We start from the raw sequence: 14,391 nt of genomic DNA, 5'->3' as shown, positions 1-14,391 counted from the left end.
TATCATTCAAAAGGTCCAAAAAAAAAACCCTAGATCTTTACCATTTTTAGGAATTTCTCATACTCCCAAGAAATGGCATTTGGGATTTAGTTTCACTTATTGCAAAAAAAGTAGTTCAAATTAAAAGTGAATCATAAAGAAATGCTGTGCAGCTTCTGTTGTGTATCCAGCCCATTTGAGTGTTATTTTTCTATTTGTGGTCTTAAATCTGGGCAGATGTTTTGTAAGGTTACTGTTACTTTTAGGCCAAGTGACAAATGGGCAACTAGAAGTTGTCAAGTCCTCTGTGTCAGAAGAAATGTTTTAAAGCAAACTGATTTGGATAAAGTCTGTGCCAACACACTTTCAAACGTCTGCAGAAAACGTGTGTCTGGTATTTAATTCCAGTTGTGTTTTCCCTGAATAATACCATAGAGCAGTGTGACCTTCATGATCCATGGGTGACTTCCTCCTTTATTTATTGCCTGACGATGTGAAAGAAAATGACTGTTTTGATGAGTCAGTGGCCCAGAATTGAAATATATGTGGGGATTTAAAACTGCTCTGCAGGGTGGAACTTAATGGATCCCTAATTGAACATAATTAGGGGTCAGGCAATTTGGCTGGGTGGAATGGAAGCCAGCACCTGCTCTGTATAAATATTCATCACCGTAGGCCCCCCTCTGCCTTCTCTCTGCCTCTGTGCTTCAGTTTTTTCATGTTCCTTCAGGGGTGGGTCGACCAACCTTTTGACTGCCTGCATCTATAGGCAGACAGAAAAGCTTTGAGGCGATCCCAGACTAGACCATAAGAACTATTGTGGTGTTAACCAAGTTCTTCAGCCCCGTTGAGCGTAGCTGATATTGTGTCCCATAGCCGACAAGTCTGTGTCAATCAGCTGGCTGATGGAAGGCTTTTCCACAGCTGCTCATGGAGCGTGGCACGAACACGACCTTGAAAAGCTATTTAGACCAAGACATGTTTCTAGAGTAGAACCCAATGAAGCTTGTGCGCTACATCACATTTCATTTGGAAGGAAGACTTCTTGACTCCTTTTTTAAGCTGAAGTGTACTCTTATTTTGTCACCTTAAGGTGTTGACTGTGTGACCACAATTGCAAAAAACCCTCAACTTTAGAAGAAGTCTCGTCTGTTGGCCCTTTCTTTCATTTAAAGGGATACATTTATTTGCTGTTAAAAGTTTTTCCCATCTCTGCCCTCTTTCTTTGCATTTGTCTTTGATGCATTCTGTTAATTATCCACTAGAGGGTACAAAAACTTTGTTTCCTTTGTTCCTTTGTCCCTCTTTCTAGCTCTTATGCATCGTTGTTATTCATCATTTGTATATATCCCAGTCACCAAGTAAAGTGACATTCTTTTTGAATGTAAATAAGTACCATCATTTTTTCTGCTATAAAGTTAGTTTTTTTGGTCAAACCTCTGTTCTTGTGTTATTGTGTCACATCTGCTTGCTTCAAAGATCTACCGTATTTTCTGCACTGTAGGATGCACATAAATTTTTTACATTTTTTTCAAAAATATGTCAGTATGCCTTATAATCTAAGGCGCCTCAGACATTTATTCTGTTTTTGCATACTGGTGTCGAAGCAATTTTTAAAAGTACCTGGTGATCTTTTTAAATGTCATTTGTATTATTTTTACATATAGCAAGCAAGGTTGGGTGTTTTTGTAAAAACGCTAACACGTCTAACATGTAGCTGTGTCAGACTGTGTTTATTTTTACCTCTTTCTAGCATAGTCTCACTAATGTTTGTTTTAGCGTTTTATTCTGTTTTTCTTTTTTTTTTTTTTTACAAGTTTCCGAAAAGATTGGGGCTGTGTCCGAATTCTCACCCTAATCGCTAACTACTAAAAACTATGTAGTGCAGGACTATGGACTGCCCCGGATTTTTAAAAGCAATTCGGACACCATTTTTTTTCTTTAACGGCGAATATGACGTCATTGATTTCACAAAGTTAAAATCTAATTGATATTAGGGTTTTGCGACGATCATTTATGAATCCACTGTCTTCTGAAGTTACACAAAAAATATTTAAACACTTTTTTTTTTGGCAAAAATTGTTCAGACGCAATGCATTGTGGTCTGTATTCACTAATCTAGGGAGCATCGATAAAGACTGTTTTTTTTCCCCAGAGACTTCTAGGAAATTTTCTAAGGCACTCGATTTTGGAATTATAGATTCGGGCAGTGCTACAAAATGGCGAACGCACTACAAAGTGAGTTTGTAGAGAGTAGGGAAGGAATACGGACTCAGCGTGGGAGTTGTGCTAATGAGGCTAACATGTAGCATGTTACAAACAGGCGGTGAACTTGCTGTGAACTTTTTTGTCTCGGTTAATGTGCCTTATAGTTCGGTGTGCCTCTTAAATAACATAAGTTTGAATCCAGACCTTTTATTGACAGTGCCCTCTGAAGATATGGTAACTGAATGATGGATGAAACTAACAAAAAATCCAGACTAAAGGATCTTACAGTGTCTTTAAAAAAAGCCTTTAGTTAGGACACTTTGCGAAGTCTTGATTTCAAACTTATGGAACATTTATTTCCATCTTTATTTGGCCCCAAATCTACAACTTTTTCCACCTCCCTCACTGGACTTTTCCTTTTTATTCATACACCCTTGCATACACACTCTTAGTGGCTGCCTCTCCGGCCCTCTTTTTGGGGTCGTTGTGGTTTTTGGGGTCAGACAAGACCCCCAGTCATTGCGTCGTCCCAGGCAGACCCTCTTCGGCTGGTCTGCAGACGTTGCACGCCAGTTTGTCTCGCCCAATCGCCTCAAAGTGCTCTGGAAAAACCACAGTGGCTGCGACTAGCCCTCCTTGCAGCTAACGGAAAAGCTGGATGTTGGTGGGGAGGGAACATTCTCGTATTGGAGTAAACATGAGTGCTATAAAACATCTTTCTGCCTGAGAGATCTGTTCCGTTAAGAACTTTTCACTTTTTCCACCCTGCTCTTTGGCTCTTCCTCTTGGCCCTCAGTGCAGACTGTGATTCGCTGCTCCGCTAAAGCCGGGAGGGAGTTTCCACGTGTCCTCCAGTGTGTCAGGGTGTGTGTGTGGTAGTCAGACATGGTGAGCGTATGTTGCTTTAAGACTGAATGAGCATTGGCAGGGAGAATCTACTTGGAGATTCAAAGAACTCCAGCTACATTACTCCTTTGCAAGCTCTTCAAAGGACTTTTAGATTAAAGCCTGGGCCACCAAGGTAAGACATGTTATGGACTCTGTTTTATCTCTCTCCTACCTTTGTTTCTCCTGCTTACTGAAATAAAATGAGACTGGGGGTGTAGGGGTTCACTGTTTTTGTTGGTAAAATGTTGCTTTACATGTCTTACTGTGTAAGCTGTCAGTGTAGGGCCTCAATGACTTCTTAGGTCTTAATCACGTCTCCTAATACGCTACAAGATTTTCAGCAACTATCTTGCATTCCTTTTTAAAGGGTAACCGAGTTTGACACACTTCTGTTTGAAAGGTTGTATTCCATACTGGAGAGACTGCACGCTTACACAGTGGCATTAAAGCGCAGTCAATCGTTTGTCTTGGCCTCCATCGGAACGGTGTACACGTATAAATCTTTTCCCTGCACTGCCATGTCAGTCTTGGTTGGCCGCCAGAAGCTGAGTTTTTAAACGTATAATGAAAAAGTTTGAAAGTCACTTAACAAGCACTTTGATGGATGTTTGGTAGCTTTGGCTGAATCCACCCCACAAGTAATATGAGCTCCCAGCCAGTGATTCATAGACATTTCTCCTCATAAGCAAACAACCCCAAGATACTTTAAATCTTTAACATGTGACAAAAATCCCAGCAGGAGATGCCCTGGCGTTTGGCTCCAGCTGCAGTTTTCTGTTTTTTCTTCCCTTTGTATTGTTGTTAGAATGCCGAAAGGACCTGTGGTTTGATTTGCATAAGCTTGTGAGCGGAGCTGTTGGCACTCTGTTCCTTTAAGAGCTCAGCTGTCGCAGCGCCAGAGGAAAGTGATAAGAGACGAGTCTCATGGGTTCTGATTTGACACAAGGGGGGATAGCTGTGTGTTAACTTTTCCTAACAACAACAAATGACCTCAGACATTCTAAAATTGCAGCAACACAAACCCCAATCAATGCGTTTGAAAGGGTCAGCGCTAAAAAATACAAAACAACATAGATTTTAGTTTCTTCAACCTTATTTCTTCATCAGCTTTGATGTAGATGTGATGGTCAGACTCAGAGGATTGGTCTTCTTTCAGTTTCGTCCTACAGACTTCATGCATAGACTGTGTTTATAACATAATGAGGTGTGGCCCTTCTTTTCTTGCCAGTCTCCAAGACTAAGGACACACACAGTGTCAGTCTAAACATGAAGCTTAAACGCAGGAGTTTTGCTCAAGGGGCAGAGGAAGAAGAATGCCAGGTCATAGGGTGTGTGGAGGAGCGCTGGGGTGGCAGTGGTCTCTTGGCCCCGAAGCAGATGGCCTGCAGGAAGCCTTTTTGACGAGAACAGGGGCCTGAAGGGGAAGAGGGCGGGCGGGTTCAGGACTGGGTGCAGTGGTTAGCAGCTAAAAGGAAAGGCCTGTCTTGTTCTCAAAAAAAATGCGCACAATACAACAGTTCAGCTTTCGGCAGAAGGCAGACGTGTGCATCTTCAGACTTGTGTGTTGGCACGCCTTCGGGCCTTTCATGCGCCCGGCTCTGCTCCGGCTGAATAAACGCATCAGGAGTGGTGTGAAAAGAAAGTAGTCAGTGTGACAAGCTGGACAACCGGCTTTATGTTGACTGTTGGTCCAGTCGACAGCTGCTTTCTTGTCTTCATCATAGAAGATTTCTGTAAATTTCTCCATCCAGTTGCCATGTTGTCCTTAATTACTTGCCTCTAAAATAAAAAAAAAGTAGAGCTATAGGGAATACATCGATTAATCTTCACTTAGAAAATGCAAAAGAATTTAACTAATCAATCAATCTTATTCCCTATAAAGACTCCAATGAGTATTGTGTTCTTGGTCTTTTTTAACATGGTTTTGTGGCATTTTCTGATGATAGAAGACATATATAAAGAAAATTAAGCTTAAATAAAAGATCATTGGGAACACCTTTTACAATAGATCAAAAGATGATTGGAGTGGTAGTTTTAGGCAATTATCAGGCTAAAACTAAACTTTCTGTTTAAATAAAAATTAAGTAATGTAATCAGTGAACATATTTACATTAAACTGTTATTTGAATCATGTAATATTCTAAACCAGTTCAGTATTTTGGCATTGAAACCCAGCTGCAGTGAAACGTGTTTCCGCATAACGTCATGGCAAAGCCCTTCCAAGTTTCCTGAAGAAGGAAATCAGCGAGCAGTTGAACTAAAATACTGTTTTTTACGTCTTTTTAGGAGTCCTGTGGACCTAGACTTTAACATAACTTGTCAGTTAAAGATAAAAGCTATTGGTTTGTTGCTGCAATCACGATGCTTTTATAGATGGCTTTAGGGTCATAGGTTTAATCTGTGACATTGTTATCTCTTTTCCCTTTGACTCGAAAGTGGTGGAGCAAATGTTAAGCTAACCCCTCGATCAACTCCCAAGTGTCTGTTGGAATGCCTTTCGCCAAGTTTCCACTGGCCTATTAAATAATTCTTCTACACATTTGCTTAAAAATTGTGGCATATTTTGGGTTCTCTGTTCTTAAGCCCTGTTCCTCAAACTAGGACTTAATGTATTTTTTAAAGCCACACATTTTGTTCAAAAGGAAAACAATGCTGTGTATCGGGGTGCAATCAAGGAAAGGGATTGTAAAAAGTAGACAGTTTGGGGTTTTGACTGACTGTCCATTTGAAATTGTCTAACAGTGCAAACTTCTCATACAGAAATGGATTATATTGCACAGATGATGGTCACACAGTCAAATGATGCAACTAGAAGCCTCGACAAATAGCAGCCCTATAGCACTTATTCGCCACGATCCTGGAATCTTTGTGCTCTCCGGGGCACACAGGGAACGTGAGGACTTCAGGGTTTAAAAATAAACAGTTGAGTAAACTTTAAAAAAGCCTCCCAAAGAAGCTGAAGGACGACGTCATTTTCTTGTGGAAAAAATGCTAGGGGTGTTTGGTTTGGACAGCTGATTTGGGGAAAGTTTCGCTTTGGGAGGAGAGACTTTTCAAACAAGTCCTGCTCTGTAGATCTGCTACTTTACTTGTCTGCAGTACAAAGCTCAGCCATGGTAACCGCTCTTTGCATTTTGTGAGAAATGGTTTTACCTTTGTCGCGCTGTCAGGATCATTTATTGCAAGGCGCAGAATTGGAACATTCAAAACTTTGGTAAAATGGTTCACTTCCAAAAGCTCTTGAGTTCTATTTTTGAACTTGAACACCTGTGATCAAGTGAGAAGCTCATTACATAAAGCAAATTACAGCGTGCAGGAAGGAAACTAATTCACCCTTTTCTTGTGTGTTTCAGGTGAGCCAGAGAACAGAGGAATGAGTTTATTTTCAGAAATGAGGCATGTGTAGAAGCTCTATTTGGGACTTTCCGCCAGGTGAGTAGAACAATGCAGGTTATCCCGTTTGCTGTAGTCTTCTATTACTGTGGATCCACTTATTCCAAATGTTTCCTGTAGGTTTGTAATCTGCTTTGTGAGCTAAGTAAGAGACTTCAAGGCCAAACCTGTTATGCAATTGTGTCACAAAAGCTGGCAGACGCAGCCTCTTACCAGTGCCTATATCCCTGCAATTTACCTTCTGCCGCGCTGTAATGAAACGTCTACCGCATCACGGCTCTGCGGCTCCAACGCAACACCCTGTCTGATGTCATGTTTCAATCTCCTCACAGGATTGTCACACGGCGTAAACCTTGATCAGATCACTCAACTTTTTTCCAAATAGTGCATTGAAATGAAAAATAAAGTTTGACTGTAACAGGTTTGCTCACAAAGTCTGTGGAATAATTTAGACTTGGTGCTGTTTGACTCCACACAGTATTATGTGTACCAAATATTGCTTGATTATTAAGCTTGTCTTTTCCTCTTCTGTCTTATTCTGAATTTTCTAGTCTTGTTTTCTTTGCTTTTCCAGGTAAAGATGGGAAATTCAGAAAGCCAGTACAGCATTGAGGTTCCCAAAGCCACAAGCTTTACCTTTCCCAGGAAACAGAAGCCATATTCACTGAAACTCCGCTCGGCCAAAGAGGATGTTCTGTCACCACATATGTGGTGGAAAAACACCCCTATAGGCTCCAGGTACAGGTCCTCATGTGGGGGGCGTGGCTGTCTGTCCCCTCCTAAAAGCTACCATGCAGCTAAAGGAACCAGGGGCAGTCAAAGTGAGCAGCGGTCACACCGATCCCCTGGTTGTGTGATTCGAAGACGACACATGTCAGATGACTACGACGGAAATCCATACGGAGCTGAGCTCAATGGTCATGCGCTGAATGGACACAGTGATGAGGTTTTAGAGGAGCAGAGCAGTCCTAGAGTGGTGATAAGAAAGGACGGTACTTTAAGGGTGGAGTTTACCAACAGTTCTGGAAACCCCCTTCTCCTGGATGCGACCTCTGGCCCTGTTCAGCTGCTGAAGTTCTCTCCTAACCTGGAGACCACCTCCACTCCCAGTTTGCCTGGTTCAAGGGGTAGCAGGCAGGATGACCACTGCGGTGGTCCCCCACCAGCTTCTACCTCCTCCACAGCCAGAACCAGCAAGGGGAGCTCGCTCAGCTCTGAAGGGTCTTGGTACGACTCTCCGTGGGGGCCCAGCACAGAGCTTTGTGAGCAGGAAAAACCTTGTTCAACCAGCAGAACATTAGCCCACTCCCCTATCCAACATGGCTCCTTTGCAGAACAGCCAACCCTTGTATCCATCACAGACCTTTATAAGGACTCCGCCATGGCTGCTACTTTCCCCACTGCCAGGGACTTGTCCTCCCAAATACAGGAGTCTCCCCCAGGCCGGAGGCCTCACCGAGCCTCCCTTGCCTCAGTTCTAGACGTTCCCTTTGAGGAGGAATGCGCAGAATCCCCCAGGTACTTGTCTTACACTCTGCCCTGCCGCAGGCCCAAAGCTCACACCATTAGTGAAGACTTAAACCAGTACGAGAGCCACGTACAGCACCAGGGGCAGGCTGGAATTGAGTTTGGTTTCAACAAGAAAGACTCCCTCAGAAACCGGATTAGACGCTTCAGTGACTGGACGGGAAGCTTGAGCCGCAAAAAGAAGAAGCTTCAGGTGAGTCTGGGCTGGGACTGTTTACACGTTTCTAAGATTATAACATTAGAAAATGTATAAAAAAGGAAATCTGTATGCAAAGTAAATGATAAATGGCGTATACTGTACTTGTAAAGTGCTGTACAGTCACAGTTCCATTTACACACACATTCCACAGCTCCGCTGCCAAACACTGGCACCGATCTATACCCACTAGTACCCAAACCCAGAGGCAATGTGGGGTTCAGTGTTTTGCCCAATGACCTTGACCGTCAGACAAGGCAGGAATCGTAACTGCAATCTTCCGATCAGAGGTCGACCGCTCTTTGCCCAACACCACGGCAAACACTACCATGTTTTTTGGACTATAAGTTGCATTTTTGGGAGAAATGTATTTCACAAAATACAGCAACAAGAACAAGCATTTCATTTTGAAAGGCAATTCATAATAACAGAAGAGATAACCATAATAGACTGAATAAATGAAGGCTTCACCACACTAACACATTGATGCTTATTTCGCCTCTTAAAACATCGTCGGATTCTAGGACATTAGCGCAACACGTGTAAAATTATTCGAATAACCATAAAGAATATGCGAACATATCAACGAAACTCCTATCACTTCAAATCACTAAATCTGTTTAGTTCTTCATCCTGTATATCTATTTGGAACAATTTTGCCAAGCTCAGGGTAAGTCTCAGCGGTACTTTTTCTTCTGCATTGCAGTCTGTAGCAAATACTGATGCACACACCTAAAGTGCCCTCTAGCTGTTGCTACTATTTAGTTTTAAAACAATCACATTTAGGTTAGGCCCTGGGCAAACCATGCAACGTATAGTACTAAAAATGCAGTACTTGCCTGATTTCTTCTAGATTTGATTTTTAGCCACAGTGCTTGTCCTGGCACATCTAGCCACAATCCGTAATGTCTGGTCCACAACACCAGTTGTCCAGGACCAGTCACCATAGGTTGAGACAAAATACAGGTGGTTAGGCAGCCAGTCTGACTTTCAGGAAGACACAGGAGTGATTATACCACAATGGAGCATCCTCTGAGGACGAAGAGTTGGGATCTGATCTTCATCTGTGACAATGACTTATTAGGGGGGCCTCTTTGTGATGGTTAGTTTTTAGCTTCTTTTGCATCCCAAAGAGCTGCAATACTCCTGTCTTTCAGTCAGCTGTAGTTGACAGCAGCCAATATGTTGATCTGATCAAAAATATTTCTTAGATTTGCAAGGATCAGGATTTACAGATTAATGATACAACTGTGATGTCAGAGAAAGGCGCGAACATTTTTTTTAAGGAAAATCTGATTTCAAGTGTGCTGTCACGTGTCAGGAACCAGCCCTACAGCATATAATCGACAGGAATAATCAGCTTTCTTAGTGAATTAGCTTGACGGAGGGAAAATATTCCTGGTAATCCCGAATGATTGTCCCTGTTATTTTGGCTTGAAAGTGATTAGAGTTTTCTAAGCGCAGTTTGGGAACTGCAAAAAGGATCGCTGTAAGCCTCTGGGACTCTCTGATGACGGAAACTAAACCCCAGCTGGAGATTTAACTCCACCCCTCCTGTAATGTCAATGAATGACTTCGCCTTGTTGGGTGGAGATTTTCAGGGCTCCCATCACGCTCCTCCGGGATTAAATCTGCTAATAGGGATTTGTGCTCAGTCACTTGAGTCTTAGAGAAAAACAAAAGACGGAATAGAACAGTTACAGTGTTCGGTGGGCATTTTTCCGTCACGCTGGTGTTAGGAATGTGTGAGATTTGTGCTAAATCAGCACAAAGTCCCCAGCAAAATAAATGGGGTACTCTGCACTGCACCTGCCCCTGCAGTGCCGATATATTCCCTCTGGACTGGCACTACCCTTTCATCCATGTGCTGGTTTTTATCTGCTTAATAGAGCTCAGACTTGTAAATGAACTTTGGTGTAAAGCTAAAATTTGTCAGATTTTATTGTTTGTTTTTTACAAATCATTGATTTAAAAAAAAAATTCTGACGAGTAGAGTTGGATTTAAAAAATCCTTTCATTGATTTATTATTGTAATTATTCTAATTATTCAGGCAAGAAAAGCTGCTTTCAGATAAATGTTAGTGTAATCATTTCTTATTTTAGAGTGATAAATTCCAACTTTGTTCAGGAAAAAACCTTGCGAAAATCTTTTAATGACCAAACAAAATATGTTTAAAGGAAACTTTAAAGATAGATTACGGTGAATGAAATTAGGAACTTGTAAATTGAAATGGTGGAAATTTAGTATTTTGGCAGTGACTTTCACTTTTACCAGCAAGAATTCTGATTTAGAAACATTAGATAAAAAAAATTTCTCCATATTGACGGGTTTAAGTTCAGTCATGAATTGTCACTGAAAGTGCTTAAGAATAATATTTAGTCTGTCTTTTGATCTTCATTTTGCATTTTGAAAAGGATCAATCCAACCTCCATGCCCTCTAGATCTCTCAGTGAAAGTCTCCTTTCAGCACATGAAGCCAAAGCAGTTGTTCCAGCAGCTTTGGTTCCCCTCCACCTGAACTTGTGGGTTTAAAGGTCAAACTGGGACTCTAATGCTACGACCAACAACCGGCTGTTAATAGAAAACAGCTGCAGCCGGACTTGTGGGATAAACATTGTCTGTATCATCAAGGAACCTCTGTGGAGCTGTTACACTGCATGCATTCCCTTACATGCATACCAACAACATGTTCCATTTTGAGTGTTAGACACATCCAAACAAGTAATTGACACAGATCACAATTCCCAATGGGAGTTCTATGTTGTTTTGTTAAAGGGTGTGGGATTCATACAAACAGAGATTATGGAACTTGGATTAGGTCAAAAAAAACAAACGAATGGCGGACTAAAGAAGGTACTCTGGCACAGGCCGAGTGTCTGAAAGTCCTCCACTCCTAGAATCAATGCTGCAATCTAATCTAGTGAAGGTTGGCCGTCGTTAGCTTTGAAAGGATGGGATTCCATCAAGCGTTCATTTGGGGAGCGAGGACGCCACATCAGACCTTTAAATGACGTGAAATTATCTGAGTCGAGAGGGTTCCAACCTCCCAGGTGCTATCGCAGGAGATTCGTCCCACTTTATTTGCTCTGTGAAAGATTTGGTGGCTTTGAAGTAGGTTTGAGTGATTTAAAAAAAAGGGTTCTGCTGTGCCTCAGGGCTAATTCTAAGGAGCATGTTTGAATTCTGTCCCTGTCCAAGCTTCCTTCTCATGCATTTCTAGGAGTCGATATCTTGGAGTTATGGTTGAAGGTGAATTCTGTAAACCAGCCCTCTGAAACATAATCATGAAAATATTTTCTTTTACTTCTGATTAAAGGTTTAAAGGTGTGTTGCCAAACTCTTGCTAACATGTCTCAAACACCTTGTTCCTCCTCAGGACACCAGGTACAAGGACACAAACGACGCCTTTGACAGCGGGGTTGATGGCCTGACTGCCGACACCAGCTCCCCCTCCCAGGTTTCTAGCCTGCTGTGGTTTCCTGGAGCCTGCAGGACCCAGTCCTCAGGAGCCTTACACCAAACAACCAGCGACGCCGTCCGCCAGAACATCTATGAGAACTTTATGAGGGAGCTGGAGACAGGCGCCGGACACGGAGGAGGAGAAAGGAGAGACCCGTCCACCGAGGATGGGGAGAGCAGTAGTGAGTCTGCCGAGGGCTCCTTGGAGCAGCTGGATCTGCTGTTCGAGAAGGAGCAGGGCGTGGTCAGGCGTGCCGGCTGGCTCTCTTTCAAGCCGTTGGTCACCCTGCACAAGGACAGAAAGCTGGAGCTGGTGACCCGCCGCAGGTGGAAACAGTACTGGGTGACCCTGAAAGGTAATTTTCTTTCTGAAACTGACAGATGCCACCTAACGAGGAGTTTCAGAATAGGTTTGTTCTTGTTATGAGTGCTTTTGCCTTAAAATAATAAAAAAGTGATTAAATTAGTCAGAAAAGGCTGATGGCGCTTAATTTTGTTCTGAATTTCAGTCATGTCATTCCTACTTTGTCTCACATTTTTGTGCATGAAACGATTCCTGCAAAGATTCCTATTGGCTCACCTTTTCTCTTTTTTCCTCTTTTTGTGCGTCCTTCCTTTTCCAGGTTGCACGTTGCTGTTCTATGAGACGTACAGTAAAGGCTCTCCGGAGCAGGAGCTGTCTCCTCGCTACGCCCTCCTGGCTGAAGACAGCATCGTCCAGGCTGTTCCTGAACACCCCAAGAGGGAGAACGTCTTCTGCCTAAGCAACTCTTACGGCGACGTCTACCTGTTCCAGGTGAGGCCCATTGGCTGACACGCTCTTACCTTTATATTATTCTGGGATCTGTTTCTCAATCTTAGAGTCCCATTCCCATCATCTTTTGATCTATTTTCGAAGCCTTCCCAGTGGTCTTTTAATTATGATGATCCCGTTTTTAGCTAAAATGACCAAAACTCTTGTTTTTTAGGACAAAGTTTCTGCAGAGCGGCAGTAGGTCATGAGAAACTCACCTGTTGAATTGTGGACGAATATGTTGGCGCGGAGTTAGCTTTCCCCCACTTCCCAACATCCGTCTCTTTGTTCTCTGTCCTGCTAGCTTTCGGCCTGTCACAATCTCAGCATAACAGTACTGGTGCAAAAAAAATGGTGATAAATGTTGAAGCTATCCAGCTTTACAATTTGTATCCAGATTTCTGCTCGAGCGAGGAAAACAAAGACGTACATGGATCTTGTCGTCTGCAGGTGGAGGCATCTGAATGGAGCGAAGCAGGGAGCCTGTGGCCTGAAGACTGTAGTTTCTACAAAATAACTATAGTCTTTTTCAAACTGCTTTTTTATTTGGTCTGCTCCTGATTCAGAAGTTAACACCAAAAACATCATTTGGAGTTTTGGCCGATTTCCCAACCAATATGTTGCTATAGTGACTGTTCTAAGGAGCATAAAGTGGATGTACTAAGGAAATTGCGTATGGCTTCTTCATGTTATCTGATCCTGTACGCCCCTCATGATCATGTAACGGCCATTCTTCTGCAAACCAAGTTTAAAAACTAAAGTTCTTTTGTCTTTGCGTTCTCAGGCCACCAACCAGACTGACTTGGAAAACTGGGTGACAGCCATCCACTCTGCCAGCGCTTCGCTGCTAGCAAAGCGGCAGGGCAAAGAAGACACGGTGCGTCTGCTGCGCAGCCAGGTCCGCAGCCTGCTGCAGAAGATCGACATGGACGGCAAGATGAAGAAGATGGCGGAGCTGCAGCTGACTGTAGTGGGCGACCCCAAAAACCGCAAAGCTATAGAGAACCAGGTGAGGCCTTGTTTTTTTTCTCAGTCCGGTGGATTGATGCTCCGTCGTGTGCTAGCTCTTCTTGGTTTGAACAACCACATCATGTGGCCTACTTAACGTTCCTTATTTGGTTGCCGTGGTGGCACGCCGGTTCTTTATTTTTGTTTGTGGGTGGGTGAAGTGGCCTAAATTCATCGGTCCCCAAACGCATGGCTGGAGGCTCGGGGGAGCAGCTCGTTCCCTGAGCATCAGATTGGGATTCCAGATGTATCTTAGTAACGGGCTCTCTAACCATGCATTATCCTCTTCCTCTTCCTCCTCCTCCTCCTCGTTGAGGCCTGAGGGGAGAATCCAAAGCTCTCCGAGATTCACTGCACCCCGCGTTGTGCAAAGACCTATAGCTCATTAAAAGCGGCAGAACTTTTAGAGGAAATTAAACCTATTTCATAGAAAGTGGTGAAATCTAGCTAGTTTTATATCTACCACTAAGGTGGTCAGACATTTTAAAGAGCACTTTAAAGCAAACGTGTGCATCTTCCTAAAGGAGCTGCAGCACAATCTGGAGAATTATTGTCAAAGCTATCTAATTATAATTTCTTATAAAGGACAAACATGGTATGAAAAAAAGCTGACCAATGCAGACGTCACTCCCTGTCAGCCAGACGGACTTACTTCCTGCTTTTGTCTGTTTCCAATTAACCAGCGTGCCGCCGCAGAGACACAGTCAGACCTGGAGTGAATGATAGGGTCAGAAGAGGTATGGGACAGCACTGATAAAGGCGCCTTGAGGCTGATGGTAGATTTAGGGTTTTGGTGAGGTTGGCTAGCACCAGCAGGGCATTACTTTGATGTCCCCTCCACCCATGTCCATGTACTGGCAGACCTTTTTTTAATGGCCTCCGTCACACACAAGAAACTCATGGCGTCTAAAAAGACGTATGGTGATGAATGAAGATCTA

The 14,391-nt window shown here is 43.0% G+C and overlaps 1 protein-coding gene across 3 annotated transcripts in view; it reads left to right on the top strand.

Annotated features, from left to right (window-relative positions):
* Positions 1-14,391, top strand: part of tiam2 (T cell lymphoma invasion and metastasis 2) — a 67,192-nt gene that overhangs the window by 17,181 nt on the left and 35,620 nt on the right. For 2 of the 3 annotated variants that reach the window (XM_023952068.1, XM_023952066.1), the window contains exons 2-6: positions 6,429-6,507; positions 7,043-8,188; positions 11,569-12,007; positions 12,275-12,447; positions 13,229-13,453. In XM_023952068.1, coding sequence (XP_023807836.1) covers positions 7,049-8,188; positions 11,569-12,007; positions 12,275-12,447; positions 13,229-13,453 — 1,977 coding nt within the window. In that variant the 5' untranslated portion in view covers positions 6,429-6,507; positions 7,043-7,048. Of the gene's footprint in view, positions 1-3,014; positions 3,209-6,428; positions 6,508-7,042; positions 8,189-11,568; positions 12,008-12,274; positions 12,448-13,228; positions 13,454-14,391 lie in introns of those variants that run through there. The other variant, XM_023952067.1, reaches the window with a different exon arrangement.

Source organism: Oryzias latipes, chromosome 22 (assembly GCF_002234675.1).
Source record: "Oryzias latipes chromosome 22, ASM223467v1".
In the NCBI taxonomy this organism is placed as follows: domain Eukaryota; kingdom Metazoa; phylum Chordata; class Actinopteri; order Beloniformes; family Adrianichthyidae; genus Oryzias; species Oryzias latipes.
This window is presented reverse-complemented; position numbering and strand designations above follow the sequence as displayed.